This window comes from Xenopus laevis, chromosome 2L (genome assembly GCF_017654675.1).
Source record: "Xenopus laevis strain J_2021 chromosome 2L, Xenopus_laevis_v10.1, whole genome shotgun sequence".
NCBI classification, from domain to species: domain Eukaryota; kingdom Metazoa; phylum Chordata; class Amphibia; order Anura; family Pipidae; genus Xenopus; species Xenopus laevis.
The window spans coordinates 175,650,147-175,673,161 of record NC_054373.1 but is presented as its reverse complement, the minus strand read 5'-3'; the positions used below and the strand labels follow the sequence as shown (position 1 = coordinate 175,673,161).

Below are 23,015 nucleotides of genomic sequence, written 5' to 3'. Positions count from 1 at the left end.
ACATTGAGGTGGGCGATATCGGGCTGATCCAATTGTGGGCCCTAGGACCCAACGATTGGATCATAATGCATCCGATATGGGCGATCGGATTGCGGAACTGCATAAATGCACAGATGTGGCCGCGATCCGACAGGATCTTTGTAACTTGCCTGATCGAGATCTAGCCGACTTTCAGCCAGATATCGATTGGGGAAGCCCGTCGGATGGCCCCACACACACGGGCCAATAAGCTGCCGACTCAGTCTGTCGGCAGCCTTTATGGGGGCCTTAAGTGGCGTCTGTGTTTGCAAATATGCATAATCTGATGCCAGTAGGTTGGCATTTTTAAAAAGGATGCCCTAAGTTGTCTGACAAAGTCTGATCCCTTTAAATAAATGATCTCATGGGATTATACGCTTACAAAAGTCCTGCTGAAAAGGGGGCATTCCGTTCCCATTTTTCATCAGCACCAGCCCTTTCCCTTTCCATTGTACTCCCAGCCCCTGCAAAATAATTGCAACAAGTTCATTGGTTTAAATCAGGATCAGTTTATTGGTTTGGTTTACACTTACTATGTGTAACTGAAGAAGTACTGTTTGGTTACAATGTGTAAAATCTTGAAACGGTGTAAATCAGCTAATGTCTCCATGTAACTGTCACCGGGTTTTATTTGTTGTTAAACTGTTCACTGCAATTTGCAAAAACAAAAAAAAACTAAATATTAAAAATATATATGTATGTGAATATTCTATACATATATATGTATAATACACAAGTCATGAATTATATCCTTATAATACACAAAAGCCATGAATATCATGTAAATTATATCCTTATAAACGGTGAGTTCTGATGTCATCAGTTATAAACGGTGAGTTCTGACGTCATTTCTGTCACATGACTCATTGAAACTTGTGTATTATAATAAATAAAATACCCCCAGTTGTAAAATATGAGGATATTAGAAGTTACGGAGTTCCATGACCTGTGTAAAAACACGAGGCCGAATGGTCATGAAACTCCCCGGTAACTTATAATAACCCGATATTTTACAAAAGGGGGTACTTTATTCACTATTAATAACACAAGAGCCATGAATATCCTGTAAATTATATCCTTATAAACGGTGCTTAATAATGTCATTGGTTGTAATCGAAGCTTAGTGATGTCATTTGTCACATGACTCAGTGAAACTTGTGTATTATAATAATAATTATATAATCCTTATATTTTGCAAGAGGGAGTACTTTATTTACTATATAAATGGTGCTTAATGTCATCATTATAATTGATGCTTAGTGATGTAATTTGGGTCCCATGACTTATGGAAACTTGTGTATTACTTAAAAAAAAAAAAAAAAGGACATTTAGGGGTTATTTATCAAAGGTCACATTTTACAGTTTTATATACCACAAATCGAATGGTTTCTAAATTTAAAACAAACTTGAATGGGTATAACGCGAATCAGCAAGTTCGGGGTTTTAACAACCTGAAAACTCAAAATCATTTGAATTGATCGACTTATCAGGCAAAATCCTCCGGAAAAAAAACCAGAAACATCACGAAGGCTATTAACTTCTACATGTCCTCGACAGATTTTAGATGGTGTATTTTCAGATTCAAACTATTTCCATGGTCGGTATAATAAATCTCAAAATTTTTATTTAATTTTTTAGCAAGAAAAATAGAATTTTGATCAAAAAAGAACCTTGAAAACTCGAATTTTCATGGAAAAAAACAACTCGATCCTTAATAAATCTGCCCCTCTTCACAGTCCCAAAACATGCATAAAAGAACTTAACCTACAGTCACAGAAATAAAAAAAATAAGGCAAGCTTTACCCGGAAACCATTATCCAGAAAGTATAGACAACAGGAAAAACCATCTCCCATGGCCTCCATTTTAAGTGAATAATTCTAATTTTTAAAAATGATTTCCCTTTTCACTGTAATAAAACAGCACCATGTACTTGATCATAACGAAGTTTCACAAATCTACATCTGCGGCAAAACAATCCTATTGGGTTTATTTAATGTTTTAGCAGATTAAAAGTATTGTGATCCATATTATAGGAAGATTTCTTATCTGGAAACCCCAGGTTCCAGGCATTCTGTATAATAGATCTTGTACTTGAAGTATGAAGGGGCCATTCCTACATAAAGGCGGAGGTGGAACATAAGTGTTTGGAGCAGTAAGTAGGGAGTCCATTTAAAATTTTGCACCGGGGCTTGAGAACCTGTCTGCCTGCTCTTTCCCTGTAAGTGTTTGTATATATGATAAAAGTTCAATTATGAAATAACACTAAGGGGGTTATTTATCAAAATCCAAAAATAATTATTTTCTGAAATAAACTCAGACCAAATCTGCACGGGTTATTTCCACTTATTTATCAATAAATTTTCCCTGAAAATTTCATGTGCAGGGAAAAAACTCTAAAGAATTGTGAAAAATTTGAATCTTAATAATTTTTCGTATTTTGGCCCAAAAACCATGAAATCTTCACATTATTGCACGGAACCCAGCTAGGGTTGCCACCTGTCCGGTTTTGACCCGGACAGCCCGGTATTTTGAGGGGTTGCCCGGGTCTATACTTCCTGCCCGGTTTTCCAAATAAGGAAAACTGGGCGGGATTCCCTTGATTGACACGGTGATCGGCCAATCCTGATCGCCACATCATAGCCCCGCCCACTGACATCACGGGTCCGCCCACTGACATCACAGACACGCCCTCGCCCGGTCTCAGCCAGACATAAAGGTGGCAATCCTAAACCCAGCGCAGATCAGGATATCTTCAAGACCTCTCCTATTGACTTATATACAACCTCGGCAGGTCTGAGATGCCGGATTTTCCGATTCGGACGTTTACCATCCTCAGGGTATAATTAATCCCGAAAAATTAGATTTTTTTTTTACCCACTAAAAATTCGGATTTTATAGTAAAAAAAAAAAACCTCACATTTTTTTCGAGTTTTTGGCATTTGGACTTTAATAAATAACCCCCTAAACATGCAATTAAATGTATCTGAACTTACCAAAACACCGGCATTTTTCATTGCCAGAGGCAGCCCGAGTAGCCCTGTTCCAATGTTGCCTTTTAAAAGATGTATAAGTGTTTGAAAGAACCTGAAAAAGAAAATGCACCAATGTAAAATGTCACATTTACCTTTATACAGGAGAGTCGTACTGTCAGTAACGTAGGTCTTGTTTGTTTTAGTTTGCAGAAATGTATTGTATTTCTGTAACTTTCTGCTTTGCAGGAGGTGCTTAAAGGCAAACTAAACCCTAAAAAAAATTATGTGGCTAAAAATGCCATATTTTATACACTGAACTTATTGCACCAGCCTAAAGTTTCAGCTTGTCAATAGCAGCAATAATCCAGGACTTCAAACTTGTCACAGGGGGTCACCATCTTGGAAAGTGTCTGTGACACTCACATGCTCAGTGGGCTCTGATTGGCTGTTGAGAAGCTAAGCTTAGGGCTCGTCACTAATTATCCAGCAGAAAATGAGCTTCCCCTGTAATATAAGCTGATGCTACAGGTTTGCTGATTATTAAATTCTGATGCTAATTGCACTGGTTTCTGTGCTGCCATGTAGTAATTATCTGTATTAATGACTAATCAGCCTTATATTGTGACATTTCTATTCTGTGTACTGTATATTGTGAGTGGGTCCCTAAGCTCAGTAAGTGACAGCAGCACAGAGCATGTGCAGTGAATCAGCAGAAAAGAAGATGGGGAGCTACTGGGGCATCTTCGGAGACACAGATCTTTACTGCTAAAGGGCTGTGGTTGCCTTGGGCTGGTACAGAAGCACAAAACATCATGTACAACATTTCTAGCTACTTATTTAGTTAAGCTTTAGTTCTCATTTAAACCAATTAGGCTACACCTTAAGTTTCGAACATCTGTACAAGTCCAAGGCCACCACAAATCTTCATTAAGAGTTACTCCATAGCTATCCTCCAAATATACCCCAATAACTACCCCTTTTCTTGCTTCTGATTTACAGCACATGCTCTGGGCTGCTGTCACTTACCAGAGCTTGGGATTGACTCACAATATACAGTATACATAAATAAGAAAATAATTGAGGTTCACATAGGCAGATTAAAGCTACAGATATCAGTCCTTTAGACCGATTTGGCAGCTTATCTGCCGGTGTAGGGGGCTTCTGATGGGTCCCCCTGATCGATATCAGACCAAAAACGTATCGATCGGCAGGTTTGATTTTTTTTTGTCGATTGAGGACTGTATTGGCTAGTAGTTAATGTGGTCCTCTTTCTGTCTGTGCCCACTTCCTTCATTGTAATCCAATAGTTTGGCCCTGCCTTTGGTGGGCATCGGGTTAGGATCTGCTTGTTTCGCAACCTTGCCAAACGAGCGGATCTAATCATGTATGGCCACCTTAAGTCATTTCTTAACAAAGGCTTTGATATTTTAAATTTTAATTTGTCTTGGTGTTCTTTTTTCCTTCTATTCTAACGAATGTTTTTGTAAAGAATTTTGATGTTACTGGTCCTTTAAGTACCCTTAGGTTACCAAAAGCGTAGGGCCTATGGAGATTTAATAATATTTTTAACTTTGACTAATAAATACAGTTTTTTACTTTATTTGTTTGTCCCTGTGGATTCCTTTGAGTGCCAGACAGCCCTGTTTTTCTTGTTGCATATACTGGTTTGCCCAATTATTGTGCAAGGCACCCATTTACAGTTGCATAACACCCTACCTCCACACCTCTGCGAGGGCTCTACGCCTGGGAATTTAAGTCTCATCTGGAGCACAGTTATGGGTGTAGTTCATAGTAGAGCAACGGTGACATTCAGTTTACTATAGGCTTACATAAGTAACGCTCTTTATTTCACACAGCCTATTTACTCAACAAATCCAGATTACATGAGAGCAAGTAGGGAATATACATACGTAAGGCCGTCCTTGTTGTCCAAATCTGGATGTCTTTGCAAATACTGGTGCTCATCACAGGTCCCATCAGAATCATCTTCATTTTCAATCAGAGGTTTCATCACTTCCTCATCTACACAAAAATCACAAGGAGGATCATTGGAGTACTGATGCTACCGAATAATGTCGATTCATGTCCAATTCCACCCCAGAGAATGGATACCCCATTATGTTAACTTTTAGTATGTTATAGAATGGCCGATTCTAAGCAACTTTTCAACCAATATTCATTTTTTTATTGTTTTTCAATTATTTGCCTTCTTCTTTTGACTCTTCCCATCGACTCTTCCCATCTCATAAATAGGAGACACTGACTAAAAAAAACACAAAACTTTCCATAAGGCTACAGATTTATTCTTATTGTGACTTTTATTACTAATATTACTACGTATTCAGACCCTCCCCTAATTATATTCCAGTCTCCTTTTCACATCAATGCATGGTTGCTAGGGTAATTTGGACCATAGCAACCTGATTGCTGACACTGCAAACTGGAGAGCTGCTGAACAAAAATCTAAACAACCCAAAAACCACACATAATAAAAAATGAAAACCAATTGCAAATGGTCTCAGAATATCACTCTCTACTAAAAGTTAACTTAAAGGGGTGGTTCACCTTTAACTTTTAGTATGTTATAGAATGGCTCATTCTAAGCAACTTTTCATTGGTCTTCGTTATTTAATTTCTATAGTTTTTTGGCTTGGTCTACTGACTCTTTCAAACTTTCAAATGGGGGATCACTGACCCCCATCTAGAAACAAATGCTCTGTAAGGCTCTCTACATCATACTAAAAGTTAACTCTTTAAAGGCATTGACGGCTAGAAGAGCAAGCACTAAAAGATGAGCAACCAAAGCAGAGGGACAAGGATTTCTCTCTACAGCTCCTCCATTTCTAACTCTTCTTCTTGCTCTATAGACATACCTTTCTTGTTGTCGGAATTGAGATATCGTTGCAAGTGTTTTTTCTCGCCATATGTCCCTTCAAAGCGATCTTCACTTTCAATCAAAGGTCTCATCACTTCCATATCTACACAGAAATCACAGGGAGGATCATTTGCACAATGAAGTAAACTGAATTATAGATCTGCCCATCGGCATTAGATCTCCATTTGTCACCTCAATACAAATGAGGACTCTGCAGAGCAACAGCAATTAGTGCGGCCCAGGATAGGATATTTAGGGGTTTGTTTATCAAAGGTCGAATTTTAGAGCTTTTTAGACCTCAATTGAACTCACAACTGAAATGGTTTCTAATAGGGATTCACTGAATCCACTATTTGGCCGACTCGCCAAATCGTTCGTGAAAGATTTGGCAGAATACCAAACCAAATAAGGGGCGTGAAAGGAAAACGTGGCAAATTAGGTTTTGGTTTGGCCAGGCACAGGCCGAATCTGAATCCTGCTGAAAAAGGCAAAATCCTGGCCGAATCTCAAACCGAATCCTGGATTCAATGCATCCCTAGTTTCAAATTGAAGGAAAAAACTTGCATCAGTAAGTTCGGGGTTAACAACACGAAAACTATAATTGATCGAGTTTTCCAGCAAAACCCTCCAAAAACAACTCGAACATAATGAAGGCTATTAACATCTTCAAATGGTTCAAAGGAACCTCTGCAACTAACCCCTACTTTTTTTTAACCCCCCAAAAAATTTACTTTTTTTTTTTTTTCGAAAAAACACAACATGATACTTAAAGGGGTGGTTCACCTTTAAGTAAACTTTTAGTATGTAATAGAATGGCCAATTGTAAGCAACTTTTCGATTGGTTTTCATTATTTATAGTTTTATAATTATTTGCCATTTTCTTCTGACTCTTTCCAGATTTCAAATGGGCGTCGCTGACCCCATCTAAAAAACAAATGCTCTGTAAGGCTACAAATGTATTGTTATTGTTACTTTTTATTACTCATCTTTCTATTCAGGCCTCTCCTATTCATATTTTAGTCTCTTATTCAAATCAATGCATGGCTGCTAGGTTTATAATGCAAATTTAAGATTTTGCTGAATAAAAAACTAAATAACTCAAAAACCTTAATTTATAAAAAATGAAAACCAATTGCAAATTGTCTCAGAATATCACTCTCTACATCGTACTTGGGGGCCCATTTACTTAGCTCGAGTGAAGGAATAGAGGAAAAAAACTTTGAATTTCAAATGTTTTTTTTGGCTACTTCGACCATCGAATGGGCTACTTCGACCTTTGACTACGACTTCGAATCGAACGATTCAAACTAAAAATCGTTCGACTATTCGACCATTCGAAGTACTGTCTCTTTAAGAAAAAACTTCGACCCCCTAGTTCGCCACCTAAAAGCTACCGAAGTCAATGTTAGCCTATGGGGAAGGTCCCCATAGGCTTTCTAAGCTTTTTTTGGTCGAACAAAAATCGTTCGATCGATGGATTGAAATCCTTCGAATCGAACGATTCGAAGGATTTAATCGTTCCATTGAACGAATAGCGCTAAATCCTTTGACTTTGATATTCGAAGTCAAAGGATTTAACTTCGATGGTCGAATATGGAGGGTAACCCGATAACCTCGATATTCAACCCTATGTAAATCTGCCCCTAAATGTTAACTCAAAGGTGAACAACCCCTTTAAGAAATCTGCCCCTAAAAGTTCTCTCGGATTTCCAAGACCATAAACATACCTCCCAACATTTTGGAAATAAAAAGAGGGACAAAAAATTTGCCAAGCATAGCACGCTGCTTTATGCTGTAAATCTAACTTCTCCCAAGGGATCTGTTATATAAATTGTTACAATTACTTATTTGCTTATCTCAAAATTGTTACAAAAGTATCTTATCTGAACCTCTTCTGGGCTCTCTGCCAATTAAGTTAGAAACATTGTATCTTTTTTTAGCTGTTCACTGCAGAGAAAATTGGGACTTTCCAGTACAAACGCGGGACTGCGGGTTGAGCTGTCAGAAGCGTGACTGTCCCACTGAAAACAGGCGAGTTAGGAGGTATGCATAAAAAAAGCCAGGAGCTGGAGGCCGAGTGCTTTTTATACATGTGGAACTCCAAGGTGACCTCTGATATCCTCAAATTTTAAAACAGGAGGTTCGTTAAAATACATTATAATACAAGTTTGGTGCTTCAAAAAGACACATTATATCCGACTGATTATAATTCATTAATTATAATGAATATATAATTCATAGTCATTTTTTTATGCCACTTATAAAACATTAACAGCAAAAATGAAAGTTTTTTAAAAGTATTCAAGTGTACAGTTGCCCTGCACTGGTAAAAAATGGTGTATTTGCTTTAGAAATGCAACTACAGGTATGGGATCCGTTATCCAGAGACCCATTATGCAGAAAGCTCAAAAGAAGCGAAAGACCATCTCCCATAGACACCATTTACGCCATATAATCCAAAAAATTTTTAAATTATTTCCTTTTTCCCTGTAATAATAAAACAGTAAATTGTACTTGATCCCAACTAAAATATAATTAATCCTTATTGGAAGCAAAACCATCCTATTGGGTTTATTTAATGTTTACATGATTTTCTAGTAGACTTAAGGTATGGAGATCCAAATGACAGAATGATCCATTATCAGGAAAACCCAGGTCCCGAACATTCTGGATAACAGGTCCTATACCTTTACCTTGTACTTGATCCCAACTAAGATATAATTAATCCTTATTAGAAGCAAAAACAGCCTACGGTCATGGGAAAACATGTTTTTTTCAAAACACATCAGTTAATAGTGCTGTTCCAGCAGAATTCTGCACTGAAATCCATTTTTCAAAAGAGCAAACAGATTTTTTATATTTAATTTTGAAATCTGACATGGGGCTAGACATATTATGAGTTTCCCAGCTGCCCCAGTCATGTGACTTGTGCTCTGATAAACTTCAGTCACTCTTTACTGCTGTACTGCAAGTTGGAGTGATATCACCCCCCCCCCAGTAGCCTAACAACAGAACAATGGGAAGGTAACCAGATAACAGCTCCCTGACACAAGATAACAGCTGCCTCGTAGATCTAAGAACAACAATCAATAGTTATATCCAGGTCCCACTGAGACACATTCAGTTACATTGAGTAGGAGAAACAACAGCCTGCCAGAAAGCAGTTCCATCCTAAAGTGCTGGCTCTTTCTGAAAGCACATGACCAGACAAAATGACTTGAGATACAGCTACACATCAATATTACAACTAAAAAAAAATACACTTGCTGGTTCAGGAATGACATTTTATATTGTAGAGTGAATTATTTAAAGTTATGTTTACATTATTTGCAGTGTAAACTACAAATAAAAACTACACCATAAAAATCATGACATAATCCCTTTAGGGTATGAAGATCCAAGTTACAGAAATATCCCTTATCTAGAAAAGCCCAGGTCCTGAGTATTCCCGAAAACAGGTCCCATACCTATAACTTGTACTTGATCCCAACTAAGATATAATTAATCCATTTTATCCAAATAATCCAAGTATTTAGAGACAATTATACAGCATAATAAATCAGAGGCTAAAGCAATGTTTGATCTGATCTCACTATTTGATATGAACTTAAAATCCAAATTACGGAATGATTCCTTATCTGGAAAACTCCAGACCCGAGCATTCTGGATAACAGGTCCTGTACCTGTATATGGGACACAGCATAATAAATCAGAGTCTAAGGCAATGTTTGAGCTGATCTCACTATTTGATATCAACTTAAAATCAAAATTACGGAAAGATTCGTTATCTGGAAAACCCCAGGTTCCGAGCATTCTGGATAACAGGTCCTGTACCTTATATGGGATCCATTATCCAGAAAGCTCCAAATTACATAAAGACCGTCTCCCATAGACTCCATTTTATCCAAATAATCCAAGTAATTAGAGACAATAATATAACATAATAAATCAGAGGCTAAGGCAATGTTTGAGTTATCACTGTTTGATATGAACTTAAAATCCAAATTACGGAAAGATTCCTTATCTGGAAAACCCCAGGTCCCGAGCATTCTGGATAACAGGTCCATACCTGTCCCATACCTGTACTTGATCCCAACTAAGATATAATTAATCCTTATTGGAAGCAAAACCAGCCTATTGGATTTATTTAATGTTTACATGATTTTCTAGTAGATTTTAGGTATGAAGGTCCAAATTACTGAAAGATCCCTTATCTGGAAAACCCCAGACCCGAGCATTCTGGATAACAGGTCCCGTAACTGTAAATGGGATCCATTATCAAGAAAGCTCCAAATTACAGAAAGACCATCTCCCATAGACTGTATTTTATCCAAATAGGCTAAGGCAATGTTTGAGTTGATATCACTACATGATATTAACTTAAAACCCAAACTACAGAAAGATTCCTTATCTGAAAAACCCCAGGTCCCGAGCATTCTGGATAACAGGTCCCATAACTGTGCACAGATTCAAACATGCAACACCGTAGTGAAGAGCACAGAGCTGAAGAAGAGGAGAAATGAGCTGCTGTCACGCTAGGAAACTTACAGAAGTAATTGAGAGAGAAGAGAAAGTTAGCGACACTCCTTAGTGTAAGGGTTACCCTTCTGGTTCCCTCTGGCAGAATATATGGGTTCTTCACTGTCAGTGGGTGCCGCTGCTGAAGTAAAGCTGCACTCACACAATAATCAGATGGGTGGTTGTTCAGTAGATTATGAAGAGGAACGAGGACAATGCAGGTGCCACTGTGGCAGTTGTGTACATTGATTATTTCAGCACTTGTGTAATGTGTACACTCAGCCCAGTACTACTGCACCTTCATGGGGAAGCTTTTGTGTCAACAACAAGAACACAATGTAATGCAGTTCCGGCACACAACAGCCGATATACAAAGTAAGTAATGACAAGGGCATCATGGAAAAAGTACAGTTATATAGCCAGCTGTGCGATTCTAATCCTGCGGGTACTTGGGGCACAGTATCACAATCATACACAAAATTAACCCATAGATATACATGTGTAAAATATTGTGTATATTTCACCAGTGTTAGACTGGTGAAAATAAGGCTCCATAGAAAGTGTGTGTTGTTGCAGCAAGCATGGCTGTATTTGTATAGCAGCTTAGGAAAAGCAGGATACTGGGTCCCTGGAGTGAATGGAGGAGAGGAGGGTGGGCTTCCATTCTTAGCTCCAGTAAGGGTTTTGCAGGTGCCTACGTAGAGGTAGTTCGCTAATTAAGTTGTAGTTAAAGGGTGTTCACTTTCAAACAACTAGTTGTTTTCAGATAGATCACCAGAAATAAAGACTTTTTCCAATTACTTTCTATTTTCTATGTGTCACAGGTTTTCTAATATTGAAGTGTCATTTTTCACCTTCTAAAGAAGCTCTGGGGGGGGGGGGTCACCGACCCTGTAAACTGTTCTAAATTGATACATTTAGTTGATACATTTCTTATCTTTGTCCCTGCTGAGCAGAATCCCTGGGTTTCATTACAGGCAGCTGTTAGACTTGATACAATAGTTACTAATACTCCAGAGATGCTGCTGAGAAATGTATCAACTAAATGTTGCAAAATTGTAACAGTTCAGAATCTGCTCCTAATTTACTGGACTGTCAGACTGAAACACCAGAGACATGGACATTCAACTTTATACTTAGATTTTGGAAAAACAGTAAAAAAATAAACAATGGAAAGTGATTGAAAAGAGTCTTTATTTCTGGGGAACAATCTGCAAACTGAAAAAAGTGTTTGGAAGGTGAACAACCCCTTTAAAGGAACAGTTCAGTGTGAAAATAAAAACTGGATAAATAAATTTAAAAAAATGTATCTAATATAGTTAGTTAGCCACAAATGTAATGTATAAAGGCTGGAGTGACTGGATGTGTAACATAATAGCCAGAACACTACTTCCTGCTTTTCAGCTCTCTAACTCTGAGTTAGTCAGTGACTATAAGGGGGGGGGGCACATGGGACATAACTGTTCAGTGAGTTTGCAATTGATCCTCAGCATTCAGCTCAGATTCAAAAGCAACAGTTATGTCCCATGTGCCCACCTTCACGTCTCTGATTGGTTACTGCCTGGTAACCAATCAGTGGAAAGCAAGAGAGCTGCAAAGCAGGAAGTAGTGTTCTGGCTATTATGTTAGACATCCAGTCACACCAGCCTTTATACATTACATTTTTGGCTAACTAACTATATTAGAAACATTATTTATTTTGCACAGTCCATCTATTTACCCTGTTTTTATTTTTATACTAAACAGTTCCTTTAAAAGGAGGTGTGAGCTACACCTCAATGCTTTCCAATGGAAGTGGAGGAGGGTGAGGGCCATGAGAACCTCCTTCAGTGGAGGAAGGAGATGTGTGTAGCTGGGAAAGAGAGTGTGATGCCCCCTGAATTAAAGAGGAATTCAACCTGTAACTAAAACAAACCCCTACCCCCATACCCTACATGGACCCCCTCCCTCCCCCCCCAGCCTAGCTGCCCCCCGGGCAAATGCCCCTGACTTTTTACTTACCCCTCAGTGCAGATTCAGGGATCGCAGTTCACGGCAGCCATCTTCCAGGTCTTTGGTAATCTGAGATGGAGACCGGTGAAGCAGCGCATGCGCAGTTGAAGCATGCGTCGAAATGGACGGCAATTACCGAAGCACCAGAAGAAGAAGTGAAGACTCAGAAGATATCTGTGGTGAACTGCGATCCCTGAATCTGTACCGAGGGGTAAGTAAAAAGTTAAGGGCATTTGCCCGAGGCTGGGGGGGAAGGGGGTCTACGTAGGTAGGGGGGTAGGATTTTTTTTGTTACGGGTTGAATTCTCCTTTAAAGAGTTGGAGAGAGCTCCAAAAGGTCTGGAGAGAGGAAGAGAGAAACCCATCCTGGGAGACAAGAGTGTCTAGAGTGAGTCCCAGAGAGGATTCTGGGAGTTGGGTACGTCCACACCTGAGTGTTGGAGAAACGTGGTTGTGTGAACACCAATGAGGGTGTTATAGTGGGACTGCTATTCACTTGAAGCAAGTGTACTAAATCACTGTTTTGTGCCAAATAAAAGCCAGCCAAGTGGCATTTGAACTCTTAGGGGGTTATTTACTAAAGTCCGAATGCAAAAATCACGAAAAATGTGTGATTTTTTTTTTCTATAAAATCAGACTTTTAAAAAAAAACACAAATTTATTAAACCCTGAGGATGGGAAAAGTCAGAATCTGAAAATCCGGCATCTCAGACCTGTCGACGTTGCATATAAGTCACTGGGAGAAGACCCAATGATTTTTTTGATGTGCACTGGGTTTCGTGCAATACCCCGAAGTTTTCGGAGTTTTTGAGCGAAAAATCAAAAAAAAAAAACCGTGCTCTGTGATCAAAAGCCACTATCTGCATATTACTGGGGTTATTTATTAAAGGTCGAGTTGTATTTTACCCTAAAAAATTCAAGGGTATTTTTCAGTCAAAACTCGAATGTTCATTTTAAAAAGAAACACATTTTTTTAGGTTTTTTATTTTAGATTTATTATATCCCTGACCCTGGAAATAGCTAGAATCTGAAAATACACCATCTAAAACCTGTCAAGGTAATGTAGGAGTCAATGGAGTTCTCTTGAACCATTTGATGTTACTAGCCTTCGTAATGTTCTGGGGGGTTTTCAGTGGGTTTCACTCGAAAACTCGATTTATTTGAGCAATAAACTCCATTAGCTCTATTAGCATTTCAGGTGTTTCACCCTCAATTCACGGGTTTGAGTTTTTCCCATTCAAGTTATTTCATAAATCAGAAAACCTTCGAGTTATACATTCGAGGTATAAAAAAAAAAAAAATCACAAACCTTGACCATTATAAATAACCCCTATGTGTGGAAAGACTGCTAAAAAAACCTGAAAACCATATATTTTGGCAAAGTACACATTCTGGAATCCAAAATGAGTACAAAAATGTCTTTCTACACGAATATACCTCACCACAAAGCTTTGCTAAAGGCAGCCGGTTTTATGACTTTTCTAAAAGTAGACTAAAAATACTGCAATGTGCCACATTTATTTCGCACAATTTCTTACAAACCAAAGATTAAACATCCTCAATATGAACTATGAACTGGGGTCTTCTAAACAGTTATGCCCAATATGCATAGATTTACCAGAGAACGTGGCACGGAGGGACCCTAATATTAATTTTCGAGGCTGCCAATTCAATGTCTGCAAACAAAGTCCCCTGACTGCGTATTATAGGTACAAAGACACCTAAAAAACCATAAACAGGTATAAGATCTGTTATCCAGAATGCTAGGGAACAGGGGGTTTCGGGATAATGGATCTTTCCATAATCTAGATTTTCATACTTTCTCAACTAAAACATCATGTAAACATTAAATAAACCCAATAGGCTGGTTTTGCCTCCAATAAGGATTAATTATATCAGAGAAAAAGGAAATCATTTTTAAAAATTTGGATTATTATATTATAATGGAGTCTATAAGAGATGGCCTTTCCGTAAGTCAGTGCTTTCTGGATATTGGGTTTCCAGATAACGGATCCCATACCTATTATATAAATTTTGGATTCTAACAAATACAAAATTGGCAAAATGTACTTTTTACTCCAAACTATCAAACTGCAACGCTAATAAAAAAAAGGTAACAATCAATCATGAAAGTATGAAACTGCAATAATATCACACAAGTAAGTGGGTGGGCACAGGGGGCTGCAAGGGGCATCCCAAACAGACACGTGGTTCTGTTGTGTCTTCTGTTTTGGGGGTGAGAATTGCGATGATTATGTCGCAGGACTGATGTCCGGTTGTTGCTGCAAAGGGTTGGGAGCCCCTCAGCCTTTATGTACCGGAGGCAAATCTGCTAGTGCAAAGAGAAAACTTTCACTGAGAATCATGTAGGTACTGGTATAGGACCTGTTATTCAGAATGATCAGGACCTGGGATTTTCCGTAAAATGGATCTTTCCATAATTAGGATCTTCATACCTTAATGGACAGATTTATAAAGGGTCGAACAGAAAATTCTAATTTACGAGATTTTTTTCTTGCCAAAACTGTCAAGTTTGACTAGGGAGTTATTCAAATTCGATTCGAGGTTTTTAAAAAAATTCCAATTCGATTTTCGAGATGTATCACACTCTGGCCCTTTAAGAACTCAAATTCGGCTATTCGCCACCTAAAACCTGCTGCATTGCTATTTAAGTCAATGGGAGACGTCCAGGGATCGGTTTTGAGTTGTTTGCAGCCTTCCTGACATTCAAGGGGTTTTTTTTTTTTTGGAGAAAAAAACTTGAATCAAGACTCATTTCAATTCAAATTAAATTCGAGTTTTCAGGTCGATTCTATTCAACCTAGTTTTAAATATTTGCTTTTGTTAATCAATGTTGATTCAAATCGAATTTCGAGTTCATGGGAGTTTTAAAAAAAAAACTCACATGAATTCCAAACTCGACCCTTGATAAATGTGCCTCCCCGTCTACTAGAAAATCATGTAAACATTAAATAACCCCAATAGGCTGGTTTTGCTTCCAATAAGGATTAATTATATCTTAGTTGGGATCAACTACAAGTTACTGTTTTATTATAACAGAGAAAAAGGAAATCGTTTTAAAAGATGTGGATTATTTGATTATAATGGAGTCTAAGGGAGACGGCCTTTCCGTAATTTGGAGATTTATGGATAACGGGTTTACAGATAATGGATCCCATACCTGTATCACGGGCTTGGCTTTTACAGCCTTTTCCTGCAAGTACATAGTAGCTAGGTGCTTGGCAGGGTAAGGGTTAAAATTCAACAAAGAACTGAGCAGAGGAGATAGGAAAGAAAACAGATTATAATGTAGTACTAATGATGAAAAATATATATTTAATAACTGTATCGCTATTATAAATACAGCATACTTCATTAAAGAGCCTAAAGGCTAATTTTGGATGTCGAGAGTTAAAGCTCTGTGGTAGTTTCAACAGCACCAACTGCAACGGCACAAGTCACATCAGTAAGCGATGATAAAACGTGAACACATTCTGGTGTGGGAGCACTGGGCTGTGACATTTAAATGACCACTTTAAATGGACTTTAAAGGAATTTTTCAGTGTAAAAATAAAAACTGTGTAAATAGATAGGCTGTGCAAAATAAAAAATGTTTCTAATATAGTTAGTTAGCCAAAAATGTAATGTATAAAGGCTGGAGTGACTGGATGTGTAATATAATAGCTACAACACTACTTCCTGCTTTTCAGCTCTCTTGGTTTAAACTGACTGGTTACCCTGGTTACCAGGCAGTAACCAATCAGAGACTTGAGGGGGGGCCACAAGGGTCATATCTGTTGCTTTTGAATCTGAGCTGAATGCGGAGGATCAATTACAAACTCACTGAACAGAAATGTCCCATGTGGCCCCCCTTCAAGTCGCTGACTAACTCAGAGTTATAGAGCTGAAAAGCAGGAAGTTGGATTCTGGCTGTTTTATTAGACATCTGTTCACTCCAGCCTTTATACATTACATATTTGGCTAACTAACTATATTAGAAACATTTTTTATTTTGCACAGCCTATCTATTTACACAGTTTTTAGTTTCACACTGAACTATTCCTTTAAAGGGGTGGCTCAACTTAAAATTAACTTGTATTATGTTATAGACTGGCCAATTCTAATCAACTTTTCAATTGGTCTTCATTATTTATTCCTTATAGTTTGTGAATCATTTGCCTTTTTCTTCAGACTCTTTCCTGCTTTTAAATGGGATGGGGGGGATCGCTGACCCCATCTAAAAAAACAAATGCTCTTTAAGGCTACAAATGTATTGTGAATATTACTTTTTATTACTCATCTTTCTATTCACGTCTCTCCTATTCATATTCCAGTCTCTTATTCAAATCAATGCATGGTTGCTAGGGTCATTCGGACACTAGCAACCAGACTGCTGATATTGGAAACTGGAGAGCTGCTGAATAAAAAGCTAAATAACTTAAATACCACAAATAATAAAAAATGAAAACCAATTGCAAATTGTCTCTTATAGTTTGTGAATTATTTGCCTTCTTCTGACTCTGTCCTGCTCTTAAATGGGGGGGTCACTGACCCCATCTAAAAAACAAATCCTTTGTAAGGCTACACATGTATTGTTATTGCTACTCGTATTTATATTCAAACTCTGCTATTCATATTCCAGTCCCTTATTCAAATCACTGCATGGTTGCTAGGTCAATTTGGATCCTAGCAACCAGATGGCTGAAACTGCAAACTGGAGAGCTGCTGAATAAAAATCTAATTAACTCAAAAACCACAAATAATAAAAAATGAAAACCAATTGGAAATTGTCTCAGAATATCCCTCTTTACATCAAACTAAAAGTTAACTCAAGGGTGACCAACCCCTTTAACATCAAAATGAGCTATTTAGTACTATTATAAAATATGCTTTAATTATAAATAGTAGGGATGCACCGAATCCACTATTTTGGATTCGGCCGAACCCCTGAATACTTTGTGAAAGATTCGGACGAATACAGATCTGAATCCGAATCCTAATTATAATATGCTAATTAGGGGTGGAAAGGGGAAAACATGTTTTTCTTCCTTGTTTTGTGACAAAAAGTCACGTGATTTCCCTCCCCGCCCCTAATTTGCAAACTCAGTTCGGCTGGGCAGAAGGATTCGGCCGAATCCAGCTGAAAAAGGCCGAATCCTGGCCATCCTGAACCGAATCCTGGATTTGGTGCATCCCTAATAAATAGTAACATTCCCAATTGGGATTAATGTTAATTTCACTATCCAGTGCTCATTGGTAGTACAGTGGCTGGACAAGTTTCCTTCCCTAATCCCTAAAGGCAGAGACACAGGCTCAGATTCAGAGAGATTAGTCACCCGGCGACAAATCTCCTCTTCTTCGGGAGACTAATCTCCCCCAACTGCCTTCCCGCCAGCTAGAATGTAAATCGCCGGCCTGATGGCACTTGGAGCTCTTCGTTTTCCGAAGTCGCCCGAAGTTTTCTCGTGAGGCAGCTCTCCATGTGCCATCCTGTCGGCGATTTACATTGTAGCCGGCGGGAAGGCAGTTGGGGGAGATTAGTCACCCGGCAAAACATCTCCTCTTCTTCGGGCGACTAATCTCCCCAAATCTGAGCGTGTGTCTCTGTCCTAAACATATAAACCTCCTTCTTTCTTCATCCACCCCCTCTCCCCCAGAAAGGCAAGTGAAAAGGCAACATGGTGTTTGTTCACTCAATGGCTTCCAAGAATTCCTTCTCTAGTGCCTCATCCTCTCACTGGCACTGCTCTGTCTCTCTTATCAATTCCTCCATCCCCCATTGAAGCAGGAGAAGGGAGCTGTGCACTGCTGGTACTGACTCTGACTCTGCTGGTTGGCTGGGGGAATAGCCCTGTGTGCCCTATAAAACTGGAGCTAGCTTTTAATGACACGGGTAGTACCAGGAAGCTTTAGACTTGAGGATACCCCCCCCCCCTACATGAAGTCATTTCCTGCATAGTGGCAGCTGTCATACAACTCCCAGAAGCCCTTGTTGAGCTGGAGAGCGAGGGGTAAGCCAGCCCCAGAGTGAAAGGGGAGGAGGATGTAGAAGAGAAAACACAGATGAAGAGAATGCACAGACTAGTGACAGGGGCGGAGTTAATAGGAGATAACACAGAGGGGAGATGTTACCATAGAGTCAGCACAGGCGCATAGAGCTCCGCTACTCTCTAGCCACTGGCTCTTCCCACTAGGCCAAGCCGCCCGCACTTCTCCCCTCAGCGTGGCCCACGCACGGTTCCTACCTATCTCCTCTCCCTCCCCAGACACACCGAGCTCCGTCGCGTCCATGGTCACAGCCCGAATGCCCAAGCCGGAAGCACCGCCACATCATCCTCTTTCTCGCACGCAGGAGCCCGACGAGCGACACATCTTCCACGCCCCTAAACAACTACAGCTGCTGAGAAACCCTCCAATGAGAAGCAGGATCTCACACATGACACGCCCACCACCCTCTCCCTCTCGTAGCGTAGGCGCTGTGAGAGGAGATCCCTGTCCCTGAATGTATATCCTCTCTGCCTCGCTCCTCCCACTTCTACAACGTCACGATTGCCCCTATCATTCATTTTGTACTGGATAATCTCTTTATACAAGGGAGCTTTATACTTTATGGCTGCCACAGTTAAAGGGATTGTTCACCTTTAAGTTACCTTTTAGTATGACGTAGCGATGGATATTCTGAGACAATTTGCTATTGGATTTCATTTTTTATTATTTGTGGTTTTTGAGTTATTTAACTTTTTATTCAGCAGCTCTCCATTTTGTAATTTCAGTCATCTGGTTGCTAGGATCCAAATTCCCCTAGCAACCATGCACTGATTTGAATAAGAGACTGGAATATGAATAGGAGAGGCCTGAATAGAAAGGTGAGTAATAAAAAGCAGCAATAACAGTACATTTGTAGCCTTACAGAGCATTTGTTTTTAAGATGGAGTCAGTTACCCCCATTTGAAAGCTGCAAAGCGTCAGAAGAAAAAGACAAATAATTAAAAAACTATAGAAATTAAATAATGAAGACCAATTGAAAAGTTGCTTAGATAGCGCCATTCTATAACCTACTAAAAGTTAACTTAAAGGTGAACTACCCCTTTAAATTAACTTTTAGTATGATGTAGAGAGGGATATTCTGAGACCATTTGTAATTGGTTTTCATTTTTTATTATTTGCGTTTTTTCAGTTATTTAGCTTTTTATTCAGCAGCTCTCCAGTTTGCAATTTCAGTTTAGAACTTTCATCCTTCTAAAAACAATGAATTTGCTGTGATCTGAAGGGCATCTTTAGCAGGGCTGTTATTATCGTTTGGCCTTTAAAATTCATAAATGAAGTGCAGCGTGCTCATTTTAAAGGACCAGTAACATCAACATTTTTAAGTTTAATTAGTCTTGGTGGGGGGTTTTTTTCGTGGTATACTAACAATTTTTTTTAAAATTTTTTTTGATGTTCCTGGTCCTTTAACATGAGCACGCTGCACTTCATTTATGAATTTTAAAGGCCAAATAACACTCCACAAACGATAATAACAGCCACGCTAAAGATGCCCTTCAGATCACAGCAAATTCATTGTTTTTAGAAGGATGAAAGTTCTAAGATGAAATGACAAACTGGAGAGCTGCTGAATAAAAAGCTAAATAACTCAAAAACCCCAAATAACAAAAAAATGAAAACCAATTGCAAATTGTCTCAGAATATCACTCTCTACATCATACTAAACGTTAATTTAAAGGGGTGGTTCACCTTTAAGTTAACTTTTAGTATTTTGTAGAATGTCTCATTCTAAGCAACTTTTCAATTGGTCTTCCGTTATTTCATTTCTATAGTTTTTTTAATTATTTGCCTTTGTCGTTTGACTCTTACGGAAATCGGTGGCGGATGGTGGGGAGGGTTTAAAAAGAAAAAAAAATAGGCACCCCGAGGGCCGCCCCCAAAATGGTGCTGCCCTGGTCCTTGGGTTCTCCACTATTGGAATTATCATAATGGTCACAGCTCCTAATGTAATTTATTTACAGTCTCCAAACCTACCAGTCAGTAGTACAATCACTTGTAATGATGACTATTAGGACAAAAGTCTAATGTTTGTGTTCACATATCATATATAGTGAATGGCTTATGTGTAATGCTAGTGTTTTAAACCTGGGGGTAACTATTGGTATTTTATAGAATGGCCAATTCTAAGCAACTTTTCAATTGGTCTTCATTATTTATTTTTAGATTTTTTTATTTGCCTTCTTCTTCTGCCTTTTTTATCTTTCAAATGGGGGGTCACTGACCCCATCTAAAAAAACAAATGCTCTGTAAGGCTACAAATGTATTGTTATTGCTGCTTTTTATTATTTTCTAACCAGGCCTCTCCTATTCATATTCCAGTCTCTTATTCAAATCAGTGCATGGTTGCTAGGGTAATTTGGACCCTAGCAACCAGGTTGCCGAATAAAAAGCTAAATAACTGAAAAGCCACAAATAATAAAAAATGAAAACCAATTAGACTTTATTGCTCATGTCTCCAAGTTTATTACAAAAACAGTTCTGGGACTAATATATGGGCAGTAAATCTTTGCTTCTGCGGGCGACAAATAGCCTGTAAACCCATGTGTCGCGTCAGTCTCCCAAAATCGCTTGAAGTTGGCTCAAGACAAGAGAAAGGCAAATAATCCAAAAGCTATAAAAAAAAAGAAAGAAAGAAAGACCAAATGAAAAGTTGCTATAAATTGGACAATCTATAGTATATTAAGGGGCACATTTCCTATGGGTCGAATATCAAGGGTTAATTAACCCTTGATATTCGACCATCGAAGTTAAATCCTTCGAGTTCGAATATCGAAGTCGAAGGATTTACCGCAATTCGTTCGATCGAACGATCGAAGGATTTTAATCCATCGATCGAACAATTTTCCTTCGATCAGAAATTGCTAGGAAAGCCTATGGGGAAGGTCATAGGCTAACATTGCACCTCGGTAGGTTTTAGGTGGTCGAAGTTTTTTTTAAAGAGACAGTACTTCCACTATGGAATGGTCGAATAGTTGAACGATTTTTAGTTCCAAACGTTCGATTCAAAGTCGTAGTCGAAGGTCGAAGTAGCCAATTCGATGGTCGAAGTAGCCAAAAAAAACCTTCGAAATTCGAAAGTTTTTTTCATTCTAGCCCTTCACTCGAGCTTAAAGTGGACCTGTCATCCAGACACAAAAATCTGTATAATAAAAGTCCTTTTCAAATTAAACATGAAATCCAATTTCTATTTCTTATTAAAGCATTCATAGCTGCTGTAAGCTTATTTAAAAATCTCAGCTGTCAATCAAATATTGTCTGCCCCTCCTCTATGCCAATGGCATAGAGGCGGGGCAGACAATTACTTTCACTTTCTATTCAGCACTTCCTAGATGTCACAGCTCTCCCCACATTCCCCCGTTCTCTTTACCATTTAATTGTGTAGCCAGGACATGGGGATGGACATCAGGTCCCCCATTCTGGTGCACAAACAAGATTCTGAGATGATACAAGACTTGTCTTAATAACAGTGTCCACAAAATGGCTGCTGCCTGCTTGTTATAATTATGAATTCCCAGACTGAAGGAAACAAGAGTCAAATAATTTATATAGTGTAATTAAAGTTAATTTTGCTTGACTAATGTGATAAAATAAGAGTTGAATAATTTCTTTGGGTGACAGGTCCGCTTTAATAAATGTGCCCCTAAAAGTTAGCCTGAAGGTGAACCACCCCTTTATTTATTTCACATGTTCACTTACTGTTATCGCTTTGTCTCAACCAAGTTCTCTCTCAGTCTCTGCCCATCGACAATGTTGGTGCTACAGATGGTGTAACTTCCCCCAAGCACTTCTCTTCCTGTGCAATCAAACGTTTTATATGTAACGAGTGATTCTTTCTCAGGGCACATCTGGCTTAAGGGCAAGAAGACTAAACCAGTTGCTTTAGGCCCCAAGTTATAGAGGGTCCCACTTTCTGGAGCCCACACCCCAAACTTGTCTCTTTGCTGCGGGACTTCTCTAGAGAGCTCCACAAGTATATGTATTGCACTGTGGGAGAGAGAAACAGCAGAGAGTTTGGGAGAGGTGAAAGATATGTTTGTGCAAGTGTCCTCAAGCTATGCACTCAATTCATTCCTGATATTAATAGCATCTACAGGGTTAATGCAGTGCCTATTGGCATGTGCGGGGATAATATAATGTACCAAATCAATTTTCTGCAGTTATCTTACTGGTATGTGTGTGGATTAATGCAGTGATCAGGGAACTCTGGGTATCACTCATGTATTATAAGGTATAATGTACCCCCTACTGTAAATGATAAGGATATTAGAAGTCACTGAGGGGTTGTTCTGTGACCATATAAAGGCACAAGGCTGCAGGCTGAGTTATACAGGGAACTCTGAGTATCACTCGTGTATTATAAGGGATAATGTACCCCCTACTGTAAATGATAAGGATATTAGAAGTCACTGAGGGGTTGTTCTGTGACCATATAAAGGCACAAGGCTGCAGGCTGAGTTATACAGGGAACTCTGAGTATCACTCATGTATTATAAGGGATAATGTACCCCCTACTGTAAATGATAAGGATATTAGAAGTCATTGAGGGGTTGTTCTGTGACCATATAAATGCACAAGGCTGCAGGCTGAGTTATAC

At 38.8% G+C, this 23,015-nt stretch overlaps 1 protein-coding gene across 1 annotated transcript in view; it reads right to left on the bottom strand.

Annotated features, from left to right (window-relative positions):
• The window catches only part of slc36a4.L (solute carrier family 36 (proton/amino acid symporter), member 4 L homeolog), a 128,061-nt gene extending 109,364 nt beyond the window's left edge, over window positions 1-18,697 (bottom strand). The window contains 4 exon segments of the mRNA NM_001092969.1: window positions 3,013-3,103; window positions 4,902-5,013; window positions 5,865-5,969; window positions 18,622-18,697. Of these exon segments, the coding sequence (NP_001086438.1) occupies window positions 3,013-3,103; window positions 4,902-5,013; window positions 5,865-5,969; window positions 18,622-18,667 (354 nt within the window). The 5' untranslated portion in view covers window positions 18,668-18,697.
• Window positions 18,698-23,015: the final 4,318 nt, after the last annotated feature.